General features: G+C 39.1%; 2 protein-coding genes across 6 annotated transcripts in view; one reads left to right on the top strand and one right to left on the bottom strand.

Moving 5' to 3' along the window:
* LOC311291646 (G-protein-signaling modulator 2-like) overlaps nucleotides 1–27,546 on the bottom strand; it is a 352,673-nt gene that overhangs the window by 321,540 nt on the left and 3,587 nt on the right. For 3 of the 5 annotated variants that reach the window (XM_084410808.1, XM_084410810.1, XM_084410809.1), the window contains exons 3-15: nucleotides 25,526–25,747; nucleotides 24,837–24,972; nucleotides 23,819–23,958; nucleotides 23,603–23,726; nucleotides 23,401–23,516; nucleotides 20,293–20,448; nucleotides 20,056–20,164; nucleotides 17,414–17,543; nucleotides 17,203–17,285; nucleotides 16,866–17,039; nucleotides 15,743–15,932; nucleotides 15,420–15,658; nucleotides 14,508–15,310 (exon numbers count right to left, since the gene is read on the bottom strand). In XM_084410808.1, the coding sequence (XP_084266934.1) occupies nucleotides 15,161–15,310; nucleotides 15,420–15,658; nucleotides 15,743–15,932; nucleotides 16,866–17,039; nucleotides 17,203–17,285; nucleotides 17,414–17,543; nucleotides 20,056–20,164; nucleotides 20,293–20,448; nucleotides 23,401–23,516; nucleotides 23,603–23,726; nucleotides 23,819–23,958; nucleotides 24,837–24,972; nucleotides 25,526–25,747 (1,969 nt within the window). In that variant the 3' untranslated portion in view covers nucleotides 14,508–15,160. Of the gene's footprint in view, nucleotides 1–14,266; nucleotides 15,311–15,419; nucleotides 15,659–15,742; nucleotides 15,933–16,865; nucleotides 17,040–17,202; nucleotides 17,286–17,413; nucleotides 17,544–20,055; nucleotides 20,165–20,292; nucleotides 20,449–23,400; nucleotides 23,517–23,602; nucleotides 23,727–23,818; nucleotides 23,959–24,836; nucleotides 24,973–25,525; nucleotides 25,748–27,546 lie in introns of those variants that run through there. The other 2 variants (XR_014627592.1, XM_084410811.1) reach the window with 2 other exon arrangements.
* nlrp1 (NLR family pyrin domain containing 1) lies at nucleotides 6,730–14,339 on the top strand (the record flags this gene model as incomplete). The annotated part of the gene is made up of 10 exons (XM_084410502.1): nucleotides 6,730–7,026; nucleotides 7,485–7,541; nucleotides 9,269–11,106; nucleotides 11,607–11,684; nucleotides 11,762–11,836; nucleotides 11,963–12,106; nucleotides 12,200–12,355; nucleotides 12,546–12,635; nucleotides 12,922–13,032; nucleotides 13,133–14,339. The coding sequence occupies 10 exons, from the start codon at nucleotides 6,730–6,732 to the stop codon at nucleotides 14,337–14,339; spliced, it is 4,053 nt and encodes a 1,350-aa protein (XP_084266628.1).

The raw sequence follows: 27,546 nt of genomic DNA, 5'->3' as shown, positions 1-27,546 counted from the left end.
ACTGTTGGGCGCTGCTGTACTGTCTTCAGTTCTGTCCACACATCAAGGCAAGGCAAGGCAAGTTTATTTATATAGCACATTTCATACACAATGGCATTTCAAAGTGCTTTACATAGAAGAAATTAAAATAATAAAAGAAATAATTAAAACAGTTTAGAAAAATAAAATACAGTACAGTACAAACAGTCGGACGAACAGTGGCACAGTGCTCATTCAGTAAATGCATAGCTAAACAGATGTGTTTTGAGTCTGGATTTGAACGTGACTACTGTAGGAGCACATCTGATCTCCTCTGGAAGCTGGTTCCAGCTGCGGCTGGCATAATAGCTAAAAGCAGATTCGCCATGCTTAGAGTGAACCCTTGGTATTTCTAGCTGATATGATCCTAATGATCTGAGTGATCTGTTGGGTTTATATTCAGTGAGCATATCTGCAATATATTGAGGTCCTAGGCCATTGAATGATTTATATACCAGTAATAATACTTTAAAATCAATCCTAAATTGAACTGGGAGCCAGTGTAAAGACCTGAGGACTGGTGTGATATGTTCATATTTTCTGGTTCTGCTCAGAATCCTGGCGGCAGCGTTCTGGATGAGCTGCAACTGTCTTATGGTCTTTTTGGGAAGGCCAGTGAGGAGTCCATTACAATAATCCACCCTGCTGGTGATGAAAGCATGAACAAGTTTCTCTAAGTCTTGTCTGGAAACAAAGCATCTAATTCTTGCAATATTTTTCAGATGATAGTATGCTGATTTAGTTATTGCTTTGACATGACTACTGAAACTAAGGTCTGACTCTAGTGTCACACCAAGATTCCTGACTTGATTTTTAGTTGTTTGACCCCTAGAGTGAAGGTATGCGTTCACCTTGAGAACTTCATCTTTGTTTCCAAACGCAATGACTTCAGTTTTGTCTTTGTTTAACTGAAGAAAGTTTTGACACATCCAACTGTTGACTTCATCAATGCATTGGCACAGGGAGTCAATGGGGCTGTAATCGTTAGGCGATAGGGCTAAGTAGATCTGTGTGTCGTCTGCATAGCTGTGGTAAGAGATTTGGTTCTTTCTCATTATTTGGCTCATTGGGAGCATATACAGGTTGAACAGGAGTGGTGCAAGAATTGAGCCTTGAGGAACTCCGCACGTCATGGATGTCCACTCAGACTTATGGTCTCCTATACTCACATAATAACCTCTCCCATCTAAGTATGACCTGAACCATTTTAGGACTATCCCAGAAAGCCCCACCCAGTTTTCCAGCCTGTCAAGAAGTATGTTATGATCGACAGTGTCAAATGCAGCACTGAGGTCGAGTAGCACCAGCACTGATAATTTGCCTGAATCAGTATTTAGGCGAATATCGTTTATTATCTTTATGAGCGCTGTCTCTGTGCTGTGGTGCGGTCGGAAACCAGATTGAAAATGGTCAAAGGATCCATTCAAGCTCAAGAATTTGTTCAGCTGATTGAAGACAACTTTTTCAATGATCTTGCCTATGAAAGGAAGATTTGAGATCGGTCTATAGTTGCTTAATATGGTCTTATCCAGATTGCTCTTTTTCAGGAGGGGCTTGACAACTGCAGTTTTCAGGGAGTTCGGAAAACTACCAGAGTGAAGTGAGGCATTTACCACTACTAGAAGATCTGCTTCTAGACTGTTTAACACACTTTTGAAAAAAGATGTGGGAAGTGTGTCAAGAGCGCAGGTTGATGTTTTAAGGTGCTGTACGGTTTCTTCCAAAATTTTGCCATCAATTTCTTTGAAGTCAGACATAGTAACTACTTTCTCAGGTGGTCTGATCTGTCTGACCCCAGCGCAACTCAAGGATGTGCTGATCACCTTTCTGATATTATTGATTTTCTCAGAGAAGAAAGAAGCAAACTCACTGCACTTGTTGTCTGAGAGCATTTCACTGGGAATCTGGCTTGGGGGGTTTGTCAGTCTCTCTACAGTAGCAAAAAGAGTGCGTGTGTTGTTTAAATTACTGTTTATAATATTTGAGAAGAAAGTCTGTCTAGCTTTGCCTAATTCTATATTGAAAGCATGAAGGCTGTCTTTGTAGATGTTATAATGGACTACAAGCTTTGTCTTCCGCCACATGCGCTCTACTTTTCTGCATTGTCTTTTCATATTTTGCACTGCTGTTGAGTTTCTCCAAGGTGCTTTTTGTCTGCCACTCTTCTTCCTGACTTTCACAGGAGCAATTTCATCAATTACACTTTTAACTTTTGAGTTAAAAGAATCAAGGAGAAAATCAACAGAATCTGCAGATATGCTTGGTGTTAAGGATATAGCCTTCATAAATAGTACACTAGTGTTCTCATTTAAGCATCTCTTCTTGACAGACACAGATCTCGCTTCAGTGGCAGGAGAGATCAATATATCAAAGAAAATACAGAAATGATCAGACAGTGCTACATCCTTAATGACAATCGATGAAATGTTTAGACCCTTACTGATAAGTAAATCTAGAGTGTGTCCACGATTGTGTGTGGGTCCATGTACATGCTGATTCAGATCAAAAGTTTTTAAAACAGTTTTGATTTCTTTTGCCATATTGTTCTCTGCATTATCTATGTGAATGTTAAAATCTCCAGCAATGGCAAAACAGTCAAACTCTGAGGTAATTGTTGATAACAGTTCTGTAAAGTCCTCAGCGAAGGCTGGAGAGTATTTTGGAGGCCTGTAAATAATGATAAGTAAAATGCGTGGAGCACCTTTTAACACAATACCCAGATATTCGAAAGAAGGGTAATTCCCAACTAATATTTGCTTGCATTGATAGATATCTTTAAAAAGAGCTGCTAGACCCCCACCTCTCTTAACAGCTCTGCAGACACTCATAAAAGTAAAGTTAGGAGGGGCTGCTTCATTGAGGATTGTTGCACTGTAGCTGTCTTCTAGCCAGGTTTCATTTAGAAGCATAAAATCTAGGTTGTTTGTGGTTATTAAGTCGTTAACTAGAAGTGATTTATTTTTAAGTGAACGAATGTTTAAAAGTGCTAACTTAACAGTCGTACTTTTTGTCCCCACATCAATCTTACTTTGACGTGTAATAGGCACCAGATTAGTTGGGTTTGCTGTACGGCTATTGAAGGCCTTAGACATTCTATCTTGTATTAGAACAGCAATAGAGAAAGATACAGGCACACTGGGTTCCCGCTTGTTTTGTAAACATTTGAGAAAGTTACTGTTATCAAAACGGGGACCCGACACATATCACTGAGAGCTGGTATCAGTTGTTTTTGGTTCACCTCGAGCAGACGGAGGAGGGTGTGGGCCCTGGCGTTGTGGCAGAGGCCGAAGAGCTCTCACAGGAGGAGGGGGAGGGCGAGCTGGGCCCGCGGGCTTTGGTGGCAGCGGTGCCTGTCGTTTTTTGGTTGGTATCTGGGGGCTTGCAGCAAAAGAGTGGGATAGTTTGGTTCCAGCGTACACCAGTTCTTCCATTTTCTGTGAGAAGCACAGAAGTGGCGATGATGATGCTGGGGAGAGGGAAAAGGTGTCTGGTGAAAGGGGCTGTTGCTCTGGTGTTATAGGAGGCTGTGATATGCTGTCCTGGCTTCCCTGGCTGTTTTCCAGGAAGTCGTCCTTGGGTGCTGAATCTTGGAGCAGTTCTAATATGTGTGTCTGTGGTGAGCTCTGTGGGCAGGGCTCAGCTGAGATTGAGTCCGTGAGCAGAGGTTGTTGTGGCGGAGTGGTGTTATCATTGTCCTTGTGTGATATGTCAACCGCATGTCCATTTTGCTGCTGAAGTGAAGTCCTGTGGTCAGTCATACTGTGTCCAGGTGTGTGTGTGCCATTCAGATTGAGTGGATTGGCACACATTGCAGAAGGATGATTGAGGGAGAAGTAGAAATTGTCCTTTAACACTCTTGAACCAAGTTTGTTTGGGTGATGGCCATCCCGATGAAAAAGTTGTCTCTGACTCCAGAAAAGATTGAAATTGTCAATGAAGTTTACTGCTTTTATATTGCAGGTTTTTTGCAGCCATGTATTTAGCCCAAGCAACCGTGAAAACCTGTTTGTTCCTCTTGCTGGGAGAGGTCCACTGATGAATGTTTGAACTTTCAGTCTTTTAAGTGTTTCAAAAAGTTCATTGAAATCCTTCTTAAGGAGTTCTGACTGCTCTTTATGAATATCATTCTTCCCCACATGAATTATGAGTCGATTTGCAGTCTTATGTGTCATTAGAATGTTCTGAAGTTTCCTGTTTACATCAGAAGTTGTTGCTTGTGGAAGGCAGCACGTAGTTGTATCCCTGCTGCTAATGTTTCTGATTATGGAGTCCCCCACTATCAGAGTCCTGGGCCCGGCTGCGCTCTGAGCTGAGTGCTGCTGTCTGCTCGACCTTGAGCGCCAGTTAGCACCAGTGTTAGCTACTGGCCCATTCAGTCTGTGTTCGATCACATTCATCACATTTGGGGATTCCTCATTTACATTCATTAGTACTTCAAATCTGTTCTCAAGATGTATAGGTGGTGGTAGCAGACCAGTGTTTGCAATCTTTGTCAGAGCTGTATCTGGGGTAGAGCATGCTACTGCGGCAATATGTGATGCTCGTGACAATCTGATGTCTCGAGTGCCTTTGGGTCTCGCTCCCTGTTTGTGCCATCGATTTGTAAGTCGATCGGCTTGTTTCTCTACCTGTCGAGGAGCACTAGTTTCATGGGACTCACCGGTATGCTGTGGGTGTCCATGACGAAGCTCTGTTGTGTGCTCCGTCTGGTTTGGTGGTCCCGTAAGTAACTTTGTTTCAAGAACTGCAATCCTTTGTAAAAGTCTGTGGCAGTTGGTGCAGCAAGTAGATTCTTGAACCTGAAGAGGCATTTTCTCTCTTATCCTTATGAGTGTAGGCAGTTGTGTTTTCCATTCCCGGAATGTAAGCTGGTCGGGTAAAAGAATTCTGCGTTTTTGTAGTAATCCAAACTTTGTTGTCTGAGCACTGTGCTGATTGCTGAAGATAAAATTAGGTGATAAAAGGAAATAAAATATAAAAATATAGGAGATAAAATGTAAAAGCGATAGAGCAGAGCGCGGAGCAGTAAGCAAGAGCGTCCGAACAGTAGCTGAGCAGGAAGTCACTCAGAGAACTGAACCTCATGTACTGTGATTTAACAGCTGATAAACTCAAGCTGATAAACTCAAGATTCTTCAGCCAGCACTGTGCATGTGTGAAACTCTGAGGTCAGTGTCATGCATGATTGTTGTTGTTGTTGTTGTTAATTTGGATAAATTGCTTAATTTTAGCATTTTCAAGTAACATAGGATTCAAGTGTACACACACTTGTATTCAAGAAAATTAAATTTTTTACTTGACATTTTTAAGGATAATTAATTAATTCAGACAAATTGATGAAAAAACATAGGAAATAAACATGAATAGAGTGATGACATTTCTATGCACATGCATTTTTAACTAGATTTTATAAAACATTTTTACGGAGCCCTGCACATGACATGCAAGAATAAATGTGCGGGGATCCGTAATTTTTCTCCGTAATTTCTTCATGGACACTTTTAATTGTCATATATTAGCCATACTTTTATGTGGCCCATATATCACGAATATGTCATGGCATACTTTAATAAAACATTCAGTAACACATTTAACATTATAAATTATTATTTTTTTACTAAGGTTTTTAATGGAGCATCTGTCAGAAGTTGGAGATTTGATCCAGATTCTCGGGGAATCAAAAATCTTGAGAGAAGTAAATTACTTTCATAATCATTGCCATTTTAAATTACTAGTTGTTTAAATCTGTTCTTCTGACTTGGTAGAGTTCAAGAGGATGAATACAGCGCTGAGAGTCTCAGATGGACGCTTGATCTGTCAGTCACTCGTGGAGATGTCTTGTAAGAATCTATTGCACATACTGTAATCTTTCTTATCAAGATGGTCTCATTTATATTTCAGAGTATATTCACGGTGAGTGTATGATGCTGTTATCAAATGTTCCTCTGTGTCTCTGTCTGTTTCAGGTTGTCTTTGAGTTCCTCAGAGAAAAATCCATCATTTCCAGCAGTCTTCAACATCAGTCTTACATGTTCACACTCAGAGATATCCAGCACTGACTGGACACTCTTCTTACAGACATTCAGCAAGGCAGGAAAATTGGCACAAGAGAAAGAAAAATATTCCTTTTGCCATTTACTCTATATATCTCATCAGTAGCTTTACTGTTATTCAAACATGTTGTGGAAAAATATATTTTTGCAGCTCTTCAGCTCTTGAGGATCATGTCAGTTTGCTTCTGTCTTCATTTCCTTCTGTGGGTTTGAAGACATTGGATCTGAAGGTGTTCAGTATATATATTCATATATATATATTTCATTATATAATGCTGAAAAGATCAGAAGTTGATGTACATTGTAAGAATGTTTATGTGAAGAGTGGGATACAATGTACATCTCACATACACACACAAACATGTATGTATTCAACATCACCAATTGTCAATAGAGAAAGAATGGAGTTACGACATCTACCAGAGACAATCTTCTGAAATTAACATGTCAAACCTTCAGTCATTGCACACACCTATTTGGCCAGGTCTTAAGAAATTCATTTCTGGAAACACCCAGTGACTGAACACATTTTGCAGGGAGTGTCTTACTGGAACTTTTACTTTATTTAAGAATAAAGCGTCGTGTTAGCTGGAATGGTTGACTGTTGCGCTGTTTAGGCTGTTGTTGTTCTGTTGTGCGCATTTGTTTTTGAAGGAAAATGGCAGAATCCAGTATTTATGTGGCTGAAGATCAGGTCATCTGTCCAATCTGTCTGGATCTACTGAAGGAACCAGTGATCATTCCCTGTGGACACAGTTACTGTATGCGCTGTATTACAAACTACTGGAATAAAGAAGATCAGACGGAAGACCACAGCTGCCCTCAGTGCAGACACGCCTTCACTCCAAGACCTGTTTTAGGGGAAAACACCATGCAAGTGCTGGAGAAACTCAAGACTGTATCAGCTGAAGCACAGAGGAGTGAGATCGATAGACAGTATATAGGTGAGATCCAGGTAAGCAGTTGGGGTTATGCTAATGCTAACACTTAAACACGTCAAAACAACAAGAAAAATGTTTTGTGTGTGCATTATAAACATCAAACACTGAACGAAAACTGATACTTTAATTTTATTGACAATGTAAAAAGCATATTTCAGACCAGAAGCATATTATGTGAATCTTAATATTAGCCTAAATAATATTAGCATTACTTCCTCCTTTTTGAATCAAAATTCCAATGATTATTTTTTACTTTTTATGTTTTATTATGTGATTAACAATTATTTGTTCATTTCAGTCTGCACTGTATTGTAAATGGATTCAGTGTTGATGTGGTTTGTGTACAGAATTGAAGTAATTTCAAAATTGCAGTGTGAATGTGGACTATTTGAATTCTTTTGTATAAAAATAACTTTTAATATTTTTTAACAAACTCGTGCACCACTTAAAATATTTTGGTATTGGGTATTAGGTTGGAGAGATGATGTTGGAAAACTATGTTGAGAGCAAGTGTGGTGTTTCTGGCAAGGTGAGTTTTAAAACCTTCTAATGAAAGAGCTGCTGCAGACTAAACTCCAGTCAGTCAGTGAAAAAAAACTTATTCTAATGGTTAATTGATTATTAATTTGAGCCACTAGAGGAATAAGTTCCCTAAGACTACAAATAAGAGCTTTTCAGTGTTGTTATGAATGTTGTCAGACGATGCTGAGTATTGTGCTGCTCTTATTAAATAATGGTGAATCTCACTGCATGTAAACAGACACAGTAGATGTGCTCTTTATGAACCATCCCAAGCTCTCTTTTTAATCTCTGGAAAAACATTTATTTAAAAAAGAAAGAAAATTGTGCTTAAGTATTTTTCTTCATGTTTCCAGTCTCTCTCTGCAGACCAGCGCCAAGTAATAATTGAACTGAATAAATGTTCGGACTCAATGGATGAAGCATTAGGTAATAAACAGAAGAGATAAATATAACTGTTATATTGTGATACATAATGTTCAAAAGGAGTCTTGCATTATGTAATACTGTATGAAAACAGAAATGACATTAGGGATGCACAGTTCATACACACACTATACACAATCATACACTGTAAAAACAACAACAAAAAAAACGGATAACTGGGAGAAAATTAGGACGTTATCCAGTAATTTTACCGACATTTCCGTTAACCCTAAACACAATGCAATGAAGTTCAAAATTCTTTCAAATTCAAAATTCATTTATACAGGTAAAACACCTCTAAAGAATAAACACGGATTAATTTCAAATGAATACAGTAGCCTACATTCTGCCCTATTTTTACACATTGTTTTTAGAGTGTTGCCTTTATTTTATTACAACGATTAACCAGTGATGAAAGTGTTATTTACAGCATGTCGTTTAGTTGTGCCACTGTTGTGTCAAAAGTTCCTGTTAACAGTGTTTTTGTACTAATTGAGAATTTTGCTTATTATCAGGGGTGTAAAAGGGATATGTAACAAATCATTCAACAGATGCACAACACAGTCGTGGATTTTATACGCATGTCCTCTATGAACTGTAAATAACCAAAACTAAAATTTTAAACAGGTTCATATGCATATATTTGACCTTGACTAGATGCCTATAGCATCCTTAGGTTTTAATATTTGTATTAAAGGGATAGCTTAAAGGTATACTTTTCAGCATGTTATTTTAACTTCTAATGCATTTCATGATTACAGGTCCTTGTTTGTAATTTCTGTTTTTATTAATTTAAACTTGTTTTTGTTTCACGTTTTCTGTAGCTTATAGAATCATGGATTCAAAAGACAAGTCTTCATTCATTAAGGCACGTTTATTTATATAGCACATTTCATACACTATGGTAATTCAAAGTACTTTACACAGAAAGGAATCAAAATAATCACAAAATAAAGCACGGAAAATTAAAACAGTTATACAAGGAATTAAAAGAGATATAAAGAAGATACAGTTAAGGAATTAAAAGAGTAAAAAGATGATGCATAGATAAACAAGTGGATAAAAAGCTGATTTTGAGTGAACCCTTAGTATTTCTAGCTGATGTAATCCTAATGATCTGAGTGGTCTGTTTATATTCAGTGAGCATATCTACAATAGGCCATTGAGTGATTTGAATTCTAGTAATAATACTTTAAAATCAATCCTAAATGTGAATGGGTTACCATACTTGGCCATCACGTGTCACTTTCGCTTTCAATGTAAAGACCTGAGGATTGGTGTGATATGTTCCTATCTTCTGGCTCTGCTCAGAATCTTGGCAGCAGCGTTCTGCAGAAACTGTCTTATGGTCTTTTTGGGAAGGTCAGTGAGGAGCCCATGACAACAATCCACCCTGCTGTTGATGAAAGCATGAACAGATTTAACATATTTAAGTTTGCGACAATATCTAACTTTGAACGTGTGGAACTGGCCGCCCGTTACACTGAACCAGTGATCATTCAGAGGAGCAAAGAGCAGACTGAGAAATACTGTCAAGATTATGTAAGGTCTGCTCACACTTCTGGAACAAAAACATCATCTCAACTGTTATCAAATGACAAGAATCACAGCGTTAGAATAGACCGGCTGTTCAGTCCCGACAGTGACGGAAACACACCGAAAACTGTGATTCTCTGTGGTGATTCTGGAAGAGGTAAATCCTTCACGTTACAGAAGATCATGTTGGACTGGGCATCTGGAGAACTTTACTCTGAAAACTTTGATCAAATTTTTCTTTTGAAGAGTGACGAGCTGAAGTGTATTTCTGAGGAGATGAGCTTGATTGAGCTCTTGAGCTGGAGTTGCAGTTTAACATCAGATCAGATCTCACAGATACTAGAGTTCACACCTGAGAAAGTCCTCTTCCTCATTGATGGAATGGATGAGTTCTCATTTAATCCACACATTCAAATATTATCGCCTACTGATCCATACCAGAAAGCCCCAAATATGGACATTCTCAATTGCGCCAGTAATTCGGCTACAGGAGTTCTGAGGGATCTCTTGCTGTTGGGGTCATCTGTGATTGTCACCACTAGATATACAGCTGCTGCAGAATTAAGCAATCTCCTCAAAGGACCCCAGCGTTTCACTGAGATTGTGGGCTTCTCTGAGAGAGGGGTGCAGGAGTACTTCCACAAGTTCTTTCAGGATGAGCAACTCTTCAAGAAAACATATGAGCGTGTGAACGCCAATGAAGGCCTCCTGACGACTTGCTCTGTGCCTTTGCTGTGTTGGATGGTCTGTTTTTGTCTGGAGAAGCACATTACAGATGATGATCATGTGATGGCAGAACTAAAGACAACCACCTCCATATATGTTCACTTTGTGTCCACTCTACTGAAGCATCATGACCAGAGTCAGTCTGTCCTCACCATGCTGAGGAGTCTGGGTCAGCTGGCAGAGAGAGGAATACAAAATCAGCAAGTCTTTTTTGATAAAAAGAGTGTGGCCGAGACAGGCTTAGATGCTGCCACATGTCTGTTCTTGTGTAAAGATTATCTTAAAGGAAAAGAAAAACATGAACCATTTTTCAAGTTTATCCATTTCAGCTTTCAGGAGTTCTTCACTGCTCTTTATTATGTCTTGCTGGATGAAGAAGAGTCTTGTTGGAAAGTCAGTGAGCTGTTTAACTTGATGGAATCAGAAACTATAATTTACAGATCATCTCCAATTTTCCGAGGTAGACTATCAAATCCCATCCCTTCAGTCATGATGTTTCTCTGTGGTCTCTATAACGAGAAGGTGAACAGCCAACTCTTTGAAAAGATAAATTGGACTGTTCCTCACAACATAAAACTAAAGAAAAGTGAACTAAAGAAAAAGCTGATAAAAAGGATTCCTGCAATGACACGCCAGTATGGATTTGAGTTGTTTGCTCTCCACTGTCTGTATGAGCTCCAGGATGAGGAGTTTGTCAGGAAAGCGCTGGAAACTCACAGCTTTATGGATCTGTCAAACATTTCCCTGAGGAGCACAGACTGTTGGGCGCTGCTGTACTGTCTTCAGTTCTGTCCACACATCAGAGAACTGAACCTCATGTACTGTGATTTAACAGCTGATAAACTCAAGATTCTTCAGCCAGCACTGTGCATGTGTGAAACTCTGAGGTCAGTGTCATGCATGATTGTTGTTGTTGTTGTTAATTTGGATAAATTGTTTAATTTTATAGCATTTTCAAGTAATGATTAGGATTCAAGTGTACACACACTTGTATTCAAGAAAATGTAATTTTTTACTTGACATTTTTAAGGATAATTAATTAATTCAGACAAATTTATGAAAAAATATATGAAATAAACATGAATAGAGTGATGACATTTCTATGCACATGCATTTTTAACTAGATTTTATAAAACATTTTTACGGAGCCCTGCCCATGACATGCAAGAATAAAAAGTAAATTGTGCGCACGAATTAGCCTATTTTTTTCCCTGCATGTCATGTGCGGTGCTCCGTAATTTTGCCCTTTCTTCATGGACACTTTTAATTTTCATATATTCACCATACTTTTATGTGGCCCATATATCACGAATATGTCATGGCTTACTTTAATAAAAAATTCAGTAACACATTTAACATTATAAATGATTTTTGTTTTTGACTTAAGGTTTTCAGTGGAGCATTTGTCAGAAGTTGGAGATTTGATCCAGATTCTTGGGGAATCAAAAATCTTGAGAGAACTGAAGTAAATTACTTTCATAATCATTGCCATTTTAAATTACTAGTTGTTTAATCAAGTTATCTGTTCTTCTGACTTGGTAGAGTTCAAGAGGATGAATACAGCGCTGAGAGTCTCAGATGGACGCTTGATCTGTCAGTCACTCGTGGAGATGTCTTGTAAGAATCTATTGCACATACTGTAATCTTTCTTATCAAGATGGTCTCATTTATATTTCAGAGTATATTCACGGTGAGTGTATGATGCTGTTATCAAATGTTCCTCTGTGTCTCTGTCTGTTTCAGGTTGTCTTTGAGTTCCTCAGAGAAGAATCCATCATTTCCAGCAGTCTTCAACATCAGTCTTACATGTTCACACTCAGAGATATCCAGCACTGACTGGACACTCTTCTTACAGACACTCAGCAAGGCAGGAAAATTGGCAGAAGAGTAAGAAAAATATTCCTTTTGCCATTACTCTATATATCTCATCAGTAGCTTTACTGTTATTCAAACATGTTGTGGAAAAATATATTTTTGCAGCTCTTCATCTCTTGAGGATCATGTCAGTTTGCTTCTGTCTTCATTTCACTCTGTGGGTTTGAAGAAGTTGGATCTGAAGGTGTTCAATCTGAATGAGAGCTGGGCTTCTGGGATCATTGCCCTCGTCCAGACCTGCACCAGTCTACAAGAGCTCAGGTACGAGGATTTGCATGAGCAAATGATAACTGACAGAACAGAATGTTAATTATTTGACAAACTCTAAATCTATGTAGCCATTATAGATTTGTTCATCATAAATAATACTTTAATAAGTCACTAACTAAATTATAGCATGTATTATGAAGAATTTTTGCTTATTACTGTTTGTGTTACTGCAATATTGTAGTGTCAGTGTCACTGGATTGCTGTTGGAGGAGGGACTTGTATTACTGAAGAAATCATTGATGGATCCACACTGCACTGTGATCATTGAAGGGTTTGTGCATTTGACTTTATCCAATGATGAATAAGGAAGCTCACTTTATTTCCTTTTAATCACAAAAAAGGTGAATTGCTTATACAAAGTAGATCGATTAATAGATAATTATGGAGTATAAAATCTACAAAACTTCCATTACTGAGAATATCTAATATAATTTTTTTAAATGTTATTCCATTTAGTAGGTATGTGCCTAATTAAATAGTACAATATTACAGTTTTATATATTTGTAATTTATTTAGCATCTTTTCATTTATTCTGGTTTCCCCAATGTTTGTCAAGGAGGAAGTGCAGTAAACTCACTGATCAGTGCAGAGAAGAGGACTGGAGTCACAGCTGTAATGAGAAAGTGAAGATTCATTTCAAACCAAAGGTTTTGGATAAGCTGAAAGAGTGAGATCATTTTTATTTTATATATATAAAAAAGGTGTTTTATATATTTATCTTTCATACATTAGTCATTTCATTTATCATTATCATCTCTGTTCTCTAGGCTGAACATCTCTACACCTGAACCTTCTGAAATGAATCTTCACTGTCAGTCTTGTGTTCACATTGTCGACTGTGATCAGTGGGTTCAGGTGGAGCCGTCAGTCTGTACAGATGAAGGAGGGTCAAAGTTCAGGATCAGCACTCAGGCGGGTCGATTCGAGTGCAGCAGGACCAGAATGCGATGGGTCTGTGCTGGTGACGTCACTCTCCAGTATCGTGCAGTGGATGGACGTTTCCTCAGTGAAGAGCTGGAGAGGCTTCAGTGTGAGCGAATTGGTCCAGTGATCGATGTGACCGTGATCTCAGGGAAACTGGAGGAGGCCCATCTGCCTCATTACGCCTATTTAGGAGAGTCTGACCCCTCTCTCAAATATGCTGTGAAGCTCCTCAGTGTTGAAAATGAGGGAATAACCTTGGAATCAGTGGAGATGACTCGTTTTCATGCCAGAATACTCCAACCATATTTTTCTCCTAAAACAGTGCTTATGAAACTAGGGATCGCAGTGAAAGTGCACTGTGATCTACTTATCTTCATGACAAAAAAGAACCCCATTATTCTCCATGTGTATTTTTTCCCATCAGAATCTGTTTTTGCAAAAAAAATTAAAACAGAGGAAAAGCCAAGTCATCAAATCAAGTGTTCAAGACCTGAAACCCCACTGCAGATGATGAAAAAACACAGTCTTGAGGTTCCTTGTGCTTCTGTCCAACCGAAAGAGATCAAGCTAAGAGGTGACATTGAGCCAAACTTCTTTCAGGTCAAACAAACCATGGCTGATGACATTAAGATGACTCTCAGCCGAGTGGATGATCAGAAACCAGTATGGACTACAAAAATTTGGAAAGAATTAACCAACATTGATCCAAACAAAGCTGAGTCTAGTTGGTTTCAAAATGTACAACAACATAAGACTCCACAAATGCCTGTGAACTTTGATAAAGCTCAGTTTTTTGATAGAAATTGGAGTGGTCTTATCAAAAGCATTAAGAATGTGAAAGCCATTGCAGACGAACTTCTTCAGAAGCAAATCATCCATGAGGAAATATATTCTAATATCACACATCCGACTTCAACCGAAGAAGAAAGCATGAGAAAGATCTGCAGCATTGTGCGTAAAGGCAGTGTTGCTGTGAAGGACATTTTTATCTCCGTTCTTCTGGAAGAAAATCCCAACCTTTTAAATCATCTGCCTTTATCAGACTCTTAAACTCTTTTTCTAGATGACTGTACATGTAGTATTTTACATGATTTGTGAAATGGCATGAAAACTACAGGTGATGAACTGGAGAAATTACTACAGAGTATTTGACTTTTTTAGTCAAAACATGTTCATTGTTGGAAACTTGGAATTTAAGAAAATGCAAATGGTCTCCTTGCCTGTAAAAATTAGGTAAAAAAAAAAACACATCACTAAGACTGCTGCAATATATATTCTTGTCTGATAAGAACATTGAATAAGGTGAATGAATACAAAAAAAAAATTCTGTACAGGTTTTATTTCTAGACTGTAAATTAATCTTACTGTATTATACTTTGACATTAGGTACATTTTTAGTTTAACCACTTCTTTAATAAACTAAATGTGACTACAAAAAATAATACAGTAATATTTGTGTCATAATTACACACATCTCATACTAACTGGAAGACTACTAGTAGAAACAATGTTAATTCAATAAATACAAACAAACCTGCAGTCTTGTATCAAAAGATACATTTGTGTGATTCACTATGGTGATCATAATCAAAGCAATACATCCTAAACTAAAACAAATGCAAATGTACAAAGAGTTTAAATCTAGTAAAAAAAATTAAAATGTGTTATTTACAACAAAAGTATTTTTTTGCACATTACAGCTGTACATGAAATGCCATCCATAATCATTTAGCAGACAGGACACAGTTCAGACTGATGGCATATAACCTGACCATCATCGTGTATTACCAGCGTGAGGTTTGTAGCACTCTTGTGCATGAAAATGAGGTCATTTCTGCATATGAAGTTCAGAAGAGGGATTGCATGTTTGATCAGCGGCAGGAGGGCAGCGTGACTCTCTGCTCGTCCATCCTCTTGGCCTGTGAGCGCATGATGAGGCTGAAGAAGTCTTCATCCGGGACGGTGGGGCCACGGATGGAGGGCAGAGGAGGGGCACACCGCTGGTCATCCAGACGGGACCCCTGAGAGAGACAGAAAGAGATAATGAGATGAATAGATTAACTGAACCAATAGGACTTCAGCAAATTTTCCTACAAGACGTCTCTGGTTAATACAAACACATCGTCTCACCTGACACTTGACGAGCATGTCAAAGAACTGGTCGTCGGGTTCGGTGGCGTCTGTGCTGGCCATGACCTGGCTGAGGATCATCCGTCTGCTGCTAGTGCTGCTGTGTTCGGATAGGGTGCGCAGGCCGGGCAAACTGTTTCCTGTTCCTGCCCTCTGTTCGTCCAGCCTCCTGCCCTGAGCACTCGCCAACAGTCTGAGAAACGGCTCCTGACCTGGAGTTGCAGCTGACTCTGAGAACGCTACCGAGAGACAGAGAAAATGACATTTTTATTGCCACTTGATTGTCAAATTAAAGAAAATAATGTGAAAAGAGAGTGCCTAACATTTCCTGATGGTTGTGGGAGGGGTGGTGGTTGTGGGAGGGGTGGTGGGTGGGGAGGAGGAGCTAGAATTGACAGACAGATGGCTCCTCCCATCCTGTATGGCACACCGCTGGTCATCCATCCTGTTGCTCTGGAAACGACTCAGTAAGTCAAAGAAACCCTCGTCTCCTAACATGTCTGTACTTCCATGCTGAGGGCAGAAAGGTCAAAGGTAAAACAAAAAACAAAAAACACAATTACCTCTCAGTCCTCTATGAAGAACTGAGAACACGTGCGAAATTTTGTAACCAGTACTTTCGATTTATGAACTGTTCTCAAGAACAAACTGTTCCCTCATTTTAACAATTTAACAAAGAAATATTATTAGAGCAAGTTACTCTCCACAGAAACTAGTAAAACATTTTAAAAAAGAAATCATAATATGACGTATTTCTTTCTTTCTTATATGTGACCCCGGACCACAAAACCATTCACATGGGTATTTTTTTTTAAATTGAGATTTATACATCATGAAAAAGCTGAATAATATACAACTATTTGAAAAACTGGAATCTGAGGGTGCAAAAAAATCTAAACATTGAGAAAATTGCCTTTAAAGTTTTCCAGTTATGTTCACTCAATTTGTTTGTTAATTAAAATAAATCTGAAATAAAATATAAATATTAGACTTATACTTGAATGAAAATTATAAATGTTGTATTGGCAACTAACTGAAATACAATAAATTAAAGCTAAATAGAGAATAAAAACAAAAACTAGGAAAAATGACAAACAAATCCCTAAAATAAAATAATTCTAAATATGAATTCAATAATAGTAAATTAATAATACTAAAATAACACTACTACCCAACAAGGCTATGGCTCTGACAATATGACAAAAAATGTCTGTAGTTGATTGAATTGTGAAAAGTGGCCGTTACAAACCAGTATGGAGACCTTAACTTCAATGCGAGTTTGTGGTTGACTTTGGTTATTAGTTAACGTGATAATGTAGTCTGTTAACAGATAGAACTTTTGATCTTAAAATCTGAGATTAACATTTACTGTGATTAATAAATGCTGTACAAGTATTGTTACTGTAATGAGTATTGTATTTGTTTTAGTAAATGTGCTGAAAGTACTTTGTTCTGCGGAGCTTCCCGTGTGTTGCTGGTATCCTGCAGGATTTTACTGGAGCTGCTCTGCAGCTTGTGCTTTTTTCCTCGGAAACGATTGACAAAAGAGAGCTTTGAGGACGACTTGGCCATTGTGGATTTGGACTGCTTGAAGAGGATGTCACTTGTCCACTTCTGACCCTGCAGGACAGAGATTCAATTACTCTATGAATGCTGAGATCAGAAAACATGGATTTATGCTTGATGATGACGACTATACATATAGATTATGAATCAAATAAATGCACTACTGATTGAACTAAGGGTACAGCACAAAATGATTTCAACACTCAGCTGTACTCACATTCATGTTGATCTTGTCAGGTGTGAGTTTCATCAGCTCTAGGTTCTCCATACTGTGTCGTCGGCTCATCCTGGGTCTGGCTCCTGGAAAAAAACAACAATACTGACTCAAGACAATGGCCAAAAACTTGTTTATTCTTCATTACAACTTCATTGTTGAGAACAACTATACAGAAGAGGCTGAGATGCTACTTCTGAAGGAAGTGCTGTACCGTGCAGGTTGTAGTCGATCTCTTTGTTCTCCGACAGGACTGAATTGTTTGTGCTGTAACTGAGGCCGAGGACCATCTGAAGATCGGAGACGTTCATGCGAGCAGTGAGCTCACCGCTACGATCTCCAGTCTGTATAAAAGACAATAAGGGCATTTCTATAAAAAAAACATAACTTTAGCTATCATTGTGTTTGCCTGTAGTTAAAGGTGCTCTAAGCGATTTTGGGTGACGTCACTTCTTGTTGACGTTCAAAGTATTGTCAAACAAAACGGAGGTTGGCTAGCTCAACCCTCCCTCCTCCTCATCCCGTCCCAACCCACCCCACTCCCTTCCCTTCCGTGCTTCCTGAAACAGTCATGAACCATTTAGAAAAAACAAACTGGATTTACCCACCTGTCCAGCAAAAACAGAGCCACCTGAATGTCGGATTGGAAGCCCTTCTGTCAGTGGAGTTCTCGCCACCTTTTGAACGCTTTTCCGGTGTATATTCGGGACTTCGCGCATTGCTTCTCCTTTTCCCTATACTTTGTTATTTGTTCATTGGAACGTCATTCCTTTGGTCGTGTGTCGGCCATATCAAAATTCTCAAGAATATACATTTTTAACGTTAGTCTTTGTCGTTGTCTAGGACAGTGTTTCCCAACCTTTTTTCTGTCATGGCACCCTTAGAAAAGTTTCTACATTTTGTGGCACCACAAAATCTTAGGTCAGCGAGTTGTTCTTGTACTTGCAGTGGCATGCCTTTTGAACTTTCCAGTCCTGATGAACTCCAAGGATCAAGGACGCAGTTAAACTCAGCATAGGTCTCAGCTGGAAAATAAAAGTTGAACCTCTCCTCTAGGACTTTCAGATGCTGGGCGATAAGCCCAGGGAGTTTGCTGTTTGAGTGTGCATTGCACAAGGGAAACATATCAAGTTGGCCCTTTTCAACAAAAGAACGCCAGAGGGCGAGCTTGGACCTGAAGCCTTGCAATTTGCCGTTAGAAGTGAGAATATTTTCATCTTTGCCTTGCATTTTTGTGTTCAGGTCATTGAGATGCTTAAAAACATCGGCGAGATATGCAAGTTTTGAACACCATTCCATGTCTGCAATTAACTCTGCATATCCCGAATGCTCCTGATTGAGGAACGTTTTTAACTCTTCCCTCAGTTCGTAGAGTCGTGACAAAACCTTGCCGCGTGATAGCCATCGAATGGCCGTATGTAAAAACAAGCTCCCATTTCCTCGCATAAAATCGAAAATAGACGGCTCTTCAGTGGGCGTGCCTTGATGAAATTAACTATATCTACTGCTCTGTCCAGTACATCCGAGAGTTCCTTCGGGAGCGTCTTTGCTACCAGTGCCTCCCTATGTAAAAAGCAGTGAGTGGCTTTCACATGTGGGTTTTGCGCTCTGACTCTGCTAATGAAGCCCTTCGTACTCCCCGTCATGGAAGCGGCCCCATCAGTACACAAACTGTGACAGTTCTTCCAATTCAAGATACTCTTCTTGTTCAAGATACTCTGTCACACAATATATTTCTTCTCCCGTTGTTTTGTCTGGCATTGATTTACAAAATAAAAAAAGTTTCTCTAATGCTGTCGCCATCAACGAATCGAACATTTGCCAGGAGCTGTGCGTGCCCACTAATGTCAGTCGACTCATCCAGCTGCAAGGAAAATTTGCCGCTTGATCTGATTTTTCCCAAAACCACACTTTCAATGTCTGAAGACATGTCATTTATTCACCTGCTAATTGTATTATTTGACAGGGGAACCTTTGATATTTCTTTTGCTGCTTGTGGGCCTAGCATGGTATTAACGATGGCTTTGCATGCTGGTAAGATTACAGTGTCAGCGATCGTGTGTTTTTTTTTCGATTTAGCTACTATTTCAGCCACAAGATAGCTTGCCTTTAAAGCTTTCTCAGACACTTTTGTACTCTTCATCATAATTTCCTCTTGTTTTTCGTGTTGCATTTTCAGTCGAATAAAATATTCTGCATCCTTGCTCACTAGAGATGGGTGATTTTTTTGTCAGATGCCGTTTTAGTTTGCTAGGAACCATTGATTCATTCGACAATTTTTCCCCACATACCAGACACAGAGGAACAGGACATGATGGATCTCCGATAAAGATAAAGCCATATGACAAGTAATTGTCGATATACTGTCTTTTCTTCTTCTTACTGCTGCTTTCAGCGGCCCGCTCTGGACTGCTGCATGAGGAAGTAGACGGTACAGAAGCATCTGGAGCTTTTCTTTTAACAAAAGAACCGGCACCCCGGTTGGGAAACACTGGTCTAGGACATCTCTCCTCTAGCTAACTTCCCTCTTCATGCTTCTCTCTCCTCCACTCCCCACACCCCCCTTTCATGTGCACACGCACTAACCCCCCAACCCCCACCCCCAAATCATTCTTGTCGGTTATTGGCTGGAACACTGTTTGTTATGTTTCGTGGTCCAGGCTGGGCCAGTTTGTTTTTGTTGCCGTTTGTGGAGCCTTACAGTGTGTTCAGGGGACAGGCAGCTAGCGGATAGTGAGGAGATGTTTGCCGTAAGTGACAAGTTTTGGCCTAAAAAATGCGTGACATCGCTTAGAGCACCTTTAAATGACAAAAATCCTAATGTCTAGCTACCAATGAGTATGTAGCTGTACGTACCTCTTTTGAGATTTCTAAGTGCTTCTCTGCAAAGTGCATGGCCTGGTCATGATTCCCTAGTGCTGTATGTGCATTTCCCAAACTCCAGCAGGCCCTTCCTTCACCGATCCTGCAAAAAAAACATTCTCCATCCTTGGTATACAAATAATTACACCTCAAGAATAAATAATTGCACACACGTTTTGTGTGCAATTATTAATTCTCAGTTCTTCTACTACAACTAATGCGTGACAGCACCTGTCGTTGAGGTCCTGAGCGATGATGAGATGTTTGAGATGGTAGTCGATAGCTCTCTCAAAGTCCTGCAGCAGTGTGTACGTGTTACCCAGACTGTAGCAGGCCTGAGCCTCCACCGCCAGATCCTTCAGCTGCCGAGCCAACTGCAGAGCCTTCCTGCACTCAGAACACTATCACTGTCAGAGCTCAGCCACAACCACAGCACAGGGTTTTTAAAATCAAATGTAAGACTTTAAAGGGTTAGTTCACCCAAAAATTAAAATTCTGTCAGTAATTACTCACCCTCATGTTGTTCCAACCGCGTAAGACCTTCGTTCATCTTCGGAACACAAATTAAGATATTTTTGATGAAATCTGAGCCATGTTTCACTCCTCCATAGGCTTCCAGTGTGACCGAAACTTGCTGGCCCAGAAAAGTTATTAAAGAGATCGTTAATATAGTCCAAGTGACTCCAGTGGCTCAATCTTAAGTATATCAAGCGACGAGAATACTTTTTGTGCGCAAAAACAAACAAAAATAACGACTTTATTCCACTATTCATTTCCTTCTCTCTGGATGTCTAGTTGGTTTGCGTAGTGTTTTTGCGCAGCGCGTCTGTGTTACACGTCACCACGTAGGCTCACTATTGGCCGACGCCGGTCATGTGTGTTTTGCGTGATGACGTGCAACACAGACGCGCAGCGCAAACACACTACGAGGCCCAGAGAGAAGGAAATGAAAAGTGGAATAAAGTCGTTATTTTTGTTTGTTTTTGCGCACAAAAAGTATTCTCGTCGCATGATAAACTTAATGTAGTGCCACTGTAGTTACTTGGACTATTTTAACGATGTTTTAATAACTATTCTGGGCCGGTGAGTTTCGGTCACACTGGAAGCCTATGGAGGAGTCAAAATTCTGTCAGATTTCATCAAAAATATCTTAATTTGTGTTCCGAAGATGAACGAAAGACTTACATGGTTGGAACAACATGAGGGTGAGTAATTACTGACAGAATTTTCATTTTTGGGTGAACTAACCCTTTAAGACCTGCACAAAAACAATAATATTGTATGTTCAAACAAAAACCCATACAATCTCAAAATAATTTACATATCTTAAACTAAAATAAACAGGCTGGGGCACACTTTCAACTACAAAACCGTGTAACCGCAAGTTTAAAATACTCAAGACATGTTTTATTCAATACAGCCTATGTATTGAAACTGGTTTACGTATTGGTATATCAATATATATGAATGAGAGGTTGAATATTGGATTTTGCTAATATGATAATGCGTAAAAAAAAAAAAAAAAAAAAGGCATTACAAAGATTATTGTTCTGACGCTAGTAAAATCGACGTATATTAAACGTGTTAAGCAGCTGTGGGAGTGATGGTAAAATTGAAATCTTTCTCTCTTCTGATTGCCATTATCAATCTTTCTCAATTTTTTTAATGTAGTCTCTTATTCACCGCTATAGAAGGTTACCCAACTATGACGACTTTCGCTTCTGAGAAACATTTCCTTTTCACATTTACGGGTTTCTCAGAAGCGAGAAACACTTGGAGTATGTCAGAAATAGAATGGGGCATCAGTTTACTGTTGGGGAATTTATCTTGTCACACCACATCATGTCAGGGCTCTAGAGTGCGACCAATTTGGTCGCTTATGCGACCAAATTTTGTAAGTGTGCGACTAACATTTTTCCTAGGTCGCACCGGTGCACCTAACGTCCTCGCATCCGCTGCCTCTGCACGAACGTTTGTTGGCGTTTGTTCTCCTTTGACGGAACTCACACTTTTCTCTCACGCGATGCCACAGCTCGCACAACACGACAGCCCTGCTTAATGAGTGACGACGGAGGACAGAATTAAACATTCAAACGTAGCCTGGTTACACTTAAGGTCTGTTATATTAGTCTGATTTTATTTTAAATTTCGGCTTCCAAAGATTATAAAAAATAATATATTGAGGTAAAACCATTAAAATCTACGCGCAACTTCTTCCCTTCGCAGCATTACGCTGTCATTTCTCCCTAAAACTCAGATTCAGAATCAGCACGATCGGTGATTGTTGTAAATGCAGTCTAGCTACTGTTGCTAAATTGCGGGACGCGTTTAATAATTGATAGAGCTATTAAAAACACAAAAATCTGCGCAAGAGATGTTGTTCGCATGGCGGCGCGCGCTCCGAAACAGTCCGAGACAAGCAAATTATACTTTCGGTTTCATTTGCAGATTGTGCGCGTCTAAACGATCAATTGTACACAAAAGCGTGTCAAAATTACCGGCTTTGAGATTCACTAAAAACAGTTTATGTCTTAAATGGACGTAGTTATGGAAATAGTTGGGAGAATATGGTGCATCAGTAGCCTATTAGATCTGCACCCGGTCTTAAAGGGGCCGCAGTCTAATAAACATGCTGACAATTGCGCCATTACTGCAAATCAAACAACAAGAGAAAAATCACTCACAGCTCTCGAAAGAATAACTTCAGCTTTGATAAGCATTAATCTATTTATGATAAATTTTACAGTGTTATTTTACATTTTATTACTTTATTAGATTTCTTTTTAGACCATGCCTGAACAGTAGTAGGCCTTCCTGAAATTAAAGCACTGGGCCTATATAAAGTGTATAAAGTTATATAGGGCCTATATAAGGCCTATATAAAGTGTATCTTTGTTTAATTGTTTATCTTTTGTTTATCTATTGTTTATCTTTGTTTATTATATATAAAACAAAAAGAACCATAAGAATACAGTTAAAGTACTGTATCGATAAGCAGTATCGGTAAGAGTAGGAATACCGTTAATAATTGTGCTTCAAAAAATAAATAAAAGTTTTTACCTACACCTTCTTGTTTAAATTCATTTACATAATATATATGAATGTGTATAGAGCGTGATAAAAAGGTGACCTTAAAATTGTGGCGTTAAAGGTGATACATCCGAGGAAAAATTTGGGTGCACCCAAATTTTGTGCTGGTGCACCTAAATAAAAAAGTTAGGCGCACCAGTGCAACCAAGGCAAAAAGTTAGTCTGGAGCCCTGCATGTGTAGACACTGATTATAATGGCCTGTAATGCTCTCTCTCTCAAAAAAAAAAGTTTAAAAATATCACCCTCACCTGTAATGTTCTGCAGCCCTCTCAAACTCTCCAAGGAATATGCAAGCATTTCCAAGGTTGCAGTAGGCTCTCCTCTCTGCAGACCGGTCACCAAACTCTTTAGCGATAAGCAGACGCTGGAAGACAAACAGTTCACACACAGTGCAGAGTGAGTGCTTTTGCACTGCCTTACACAGTTTAACTTATGACACAGAACACACACCTGTTCATGAGAGGCCACTGCATTCCTGAAGTTTCCTAGCAGATAGTATGTGTTCCCCAGGTTTCCGTAAGTTCTCCCCTGTGCTGCTCGGTCTCCAAGCTCCTTCACAATACACAGGTCCGCCCTAAACAATTGAAGAAAGGAAAGAGGATGTAAAAACTCTGTACCACACACGCAAACAATGTCCACTTATGTGAGTGTTGGTGGGACATTTACTCGTAGTATTCAGCGGCTTTTTGAAGTGCTGTCGTGACCTCCTCAGGGAAGTCTCCAGGTTCTGCTCCGCTCCAGCAGACGCTCTTTCCCTTGGCATGGAACACATTTCCAAAATTATAAAGTGCTCTGGCCTGCCCCACCTGTAGTTAAAAAGCAAATTAAATAAGATAAACAAACAAACAAAAACCCTACATACTACTAAGCATGTGAACCCTAGATGTTCATCTCCAAGTACCCAGGTGCACTTCACAGAACTTGCTCTCATTAAGCTCACAAAAATCTATTTCTCATTAACAATTTACTACTTTGACTTTAGGGTAAACCACGACTTAGTCATTTATTCATGAGATTCACACAACTGTATGATTGAAATATTCAGCTATGATTATTTTACATTTACAACAAGTTTTATATAATTAAAGCATTAAACGGATAGTTCACCCAAAAACTCTTTCAATAATTACTCACCCTCATGTCGTTCCAAACCCATAAGGCTTTTGTTCATCTTCGAAACAAAAATGAAGATTTTTTTTATTAAATCTGAGAGTTTTCTGTCCCTCCATTGACAGCTACGCAACTACCACTTTGGCGCTTTAAAAAGTACATAAAAAGATCGTAAACGAATCCATATTATTTGAGCGGTTTAATCCAATTTGTTTTTTTGAAGAGACTTGATCGCTTTATGTGATGAACAGATAAAATGTAGGCTTTTATTCACATTTGGGTGAACTATCCCTTTAACCAGATCCGGTCTGAATCTATTAATTTACTGATTGTTAGCACATTTGATTTGTTTGTCAGTTTGCAAGCTCATTTTTCCAAACAATTTCGGAGCTTTCTGTTGCAGCACTAATATTATTGCCTCATCAGGAGGAATTGCTAGTCATAGAGTTTTTCATTTGCAAAGTCGCTTTAGATGAAAGCATCGTTCAATAATGGTAAATGAATAAATGTAAAATGTAATATATTCCATTATGGTAAGCTATGGTCTATTGTGTTGATTAAATAGATCACTCACCTTGTCACCCAATTCCCTGGTAATATCTAAATGTCTCTGGCAGCAGACCACAGCCTCATCAAAGCGTCCCAAAACCTTTAATGTGTTCCCCAGGTTACCGCTGGCTTTGGCCTCACCAAGCCGATCCCCGGTGGTCCTGAGAAAACAAATCAGTACTTAGTGCTGTCATTAACATTCAATACAAATATTATACACTTAGTACAAACAATCATTTGGGGGTCGATTCCGAATTCGTGATGTCTGTGTGTGCGCACACAGAAAACTTCTCACACAGAGAGTACCAAATTGAGTTCTCTTTTGCATCTTCTTGCTCTTTAATATTTAAATTGGCAAGGGTTAAAAACACATGCAAAAGAAAAGACTTTCGTGACGATGCAGCACTGGCTTGATCGGATCGGGACAGTGACAGTTCCGTCAATTGTCCTGGGCACCGGGCAGTCAAGCATTGTCGAGCCCTTCTATATTTTGTACAGGTTTAATTTTGTTTTGGCAAGTATTTAATTATTTTACCCAGAGAAAAACATTGGATTATGCAACAGACATTATACAACTCAGTGCCTTGCCTTCACACAGTTAATTAAACAAAACAATCGGTAATCTTACTGGCCCCAAACGGTTGAACAGTAGTGTAATATACTGTACGTCTATGGTTAACCTACATCAACTGCTAAAAAGTTGTGTGAGTATACCTAGTTAGTGTAAGATCATGGTGGTGGAACTCCAGAGCTTTACTGTAGTCTTGCAAGTGGAAGTAGGCATTGCCCAGCTGACTGTAGATGGCGCTTAGAACCTGCAGGTCTTCTGTGCCAACCTGCATGGCGGCTTCGAAGAAAGAAACGCCGGCGCCGTAATCCCCGACCTTGCACAGACGCTCCCCCTCCAGAGCCAGGTCCAAACAGGATGCCTCCATCCTGCAGAGGGCAGCACAGACTATTGTTTATTGTTGACAAGCTTTTTAAATGTCTCAGCATGAACATCAGTAGAAATAAAATAAGGTAGGATGTGGTCATTATGGAAGCATACAAAATACCCACTCAGTGCAAAGGACCACACTTCATTTATGAGTCTAACATATTCATAATCAAACACTGGGGAAATTCAACTAAAGATGACATGAAATGGCTGCCATGACAACCTATTGATTCCTTTGTGCTGGGAAATGTGCTCATCATGCAAGATTTCTGGATTTTGTCTTAAAATATATTTTAAAAAGTTGAGACTCACTAAGGTTTCATTTTTTCTCCATTTCTTATGTAAACCAAGGAAATATAAAAAGTATTATTGTGGCCTTATAATAGGATACAATTTATAATCAAAGAATAACAACGGTACGTTTTTTTGCACAAATTTCAGGTTGATTTCAGGCTTTTCATACTTCAGTAGTGCCACTGATATGTGTTGGTATATACGTCTAAATCACACATTCATGGATTATTCTCATGTTAGTATTATTAATCTAATACTGGTCCGCATAGGGTCCTTAAAACTCTTATCTAACAAGTTAAATGGTAAAAAGACTCAACAGAAAAATCCTTCAACAATCAACCTGTTACTGCATAATATATGTGGCCTTGCAAATATTTAACCACTATTTTACGGTAGATTAATCCCTACACATAATAACAACTAGTCCGTTAGAGTTTGACTTTGTAGAGGCCCTACCTGGTGCCTCCCCGCTTCGCACAACCAAAGAAAACTGGACATGTGAAAGGCATCTAAAATGCTTTGTTGTCTCCTTAAAAAGTCCTCTGATGGGGCTGTAGTCTCCAAAACCAACCGTCCCAAACATACATACATCACGATGAGGCTGCCAATCAACCAAATTCTTCAGCGGGAATTACACTATATACTACAGACTCAAATGATTTTAAAAAGAATATTCTACACAGCAGTTGTCCATCATACAACGTCACATTGGACGTCTTTGAGGGCAGAGGTTGAAGATGGCTTTGGCAAAAACTGTCATGCTCAGCACTTGAACAGCTAATCTGATTGTGTTTCTGCTTTCCACTGTCGTATGTGATTAGCGCGCACCGAGAGAGGAACACTAGTGAGATTAGACCCGCTGCGTTCGCTTCTGATGTCATGAAACTTGCAATGCAATGATCATTTCATCACGGGTCTGATCAATACACTACACCATTTAGAGTCAAGTGCGTTTTCTAGAAAATATATATTTTTAATCATTTGCATAAAAGACGCTCAGAAACAGTGAATGCAGTTACAAACTGATCTCTGAAAATTAAACCAAATTAGTATAATTATTATAAACCTGACGAAACTCAAGTCAATTTAGTTTGTACCACGGATTCACAAACTAAAGTGTATGTCATCTATGCTCTTAGAGATGGTCTAGGCTAAAATTGGCTTAATTGCTATGAGTGACAGATGTTTCCAGTGGACTGACAAAAAGATAAAAAACAACCCAACTCAAGGGTTGCAGAACAGAATATAGACAATCATCATAAATTATTCAACCGTTATTAAATATTGAGCAAATTAAGGCACACTTGCTTTCTCTCACACACACACACACACACACACACACACACACACACACACACACACACACACACAGCAATACAATTCCACATTTAAACCACCTTGGAAATGTCAAAACGAACAGATCCAACATTTGGTTTTACTTCGCCACTAGATCTTTCACAATATCAAATTCAGTCAAACACATTCCCAATTAAAACTTAATTTT

This window comes from Rutilus rutilus (assembly GCF_951802725.1).
Source record: "Rutilus rutilus genome assembly, chromosome: 6".
In the NCBI taxonomy this organism is placed as follows: domain Eukaryota; kingdom Metazoa; phylum Chordata; class Actinopteri; order Cypriniformes; family Leuciscidae; genus Rutilus; species Rutilus rutilus.
This window is presented reverse-complemented; position numbering and strand designations above follow the sequence as displayed.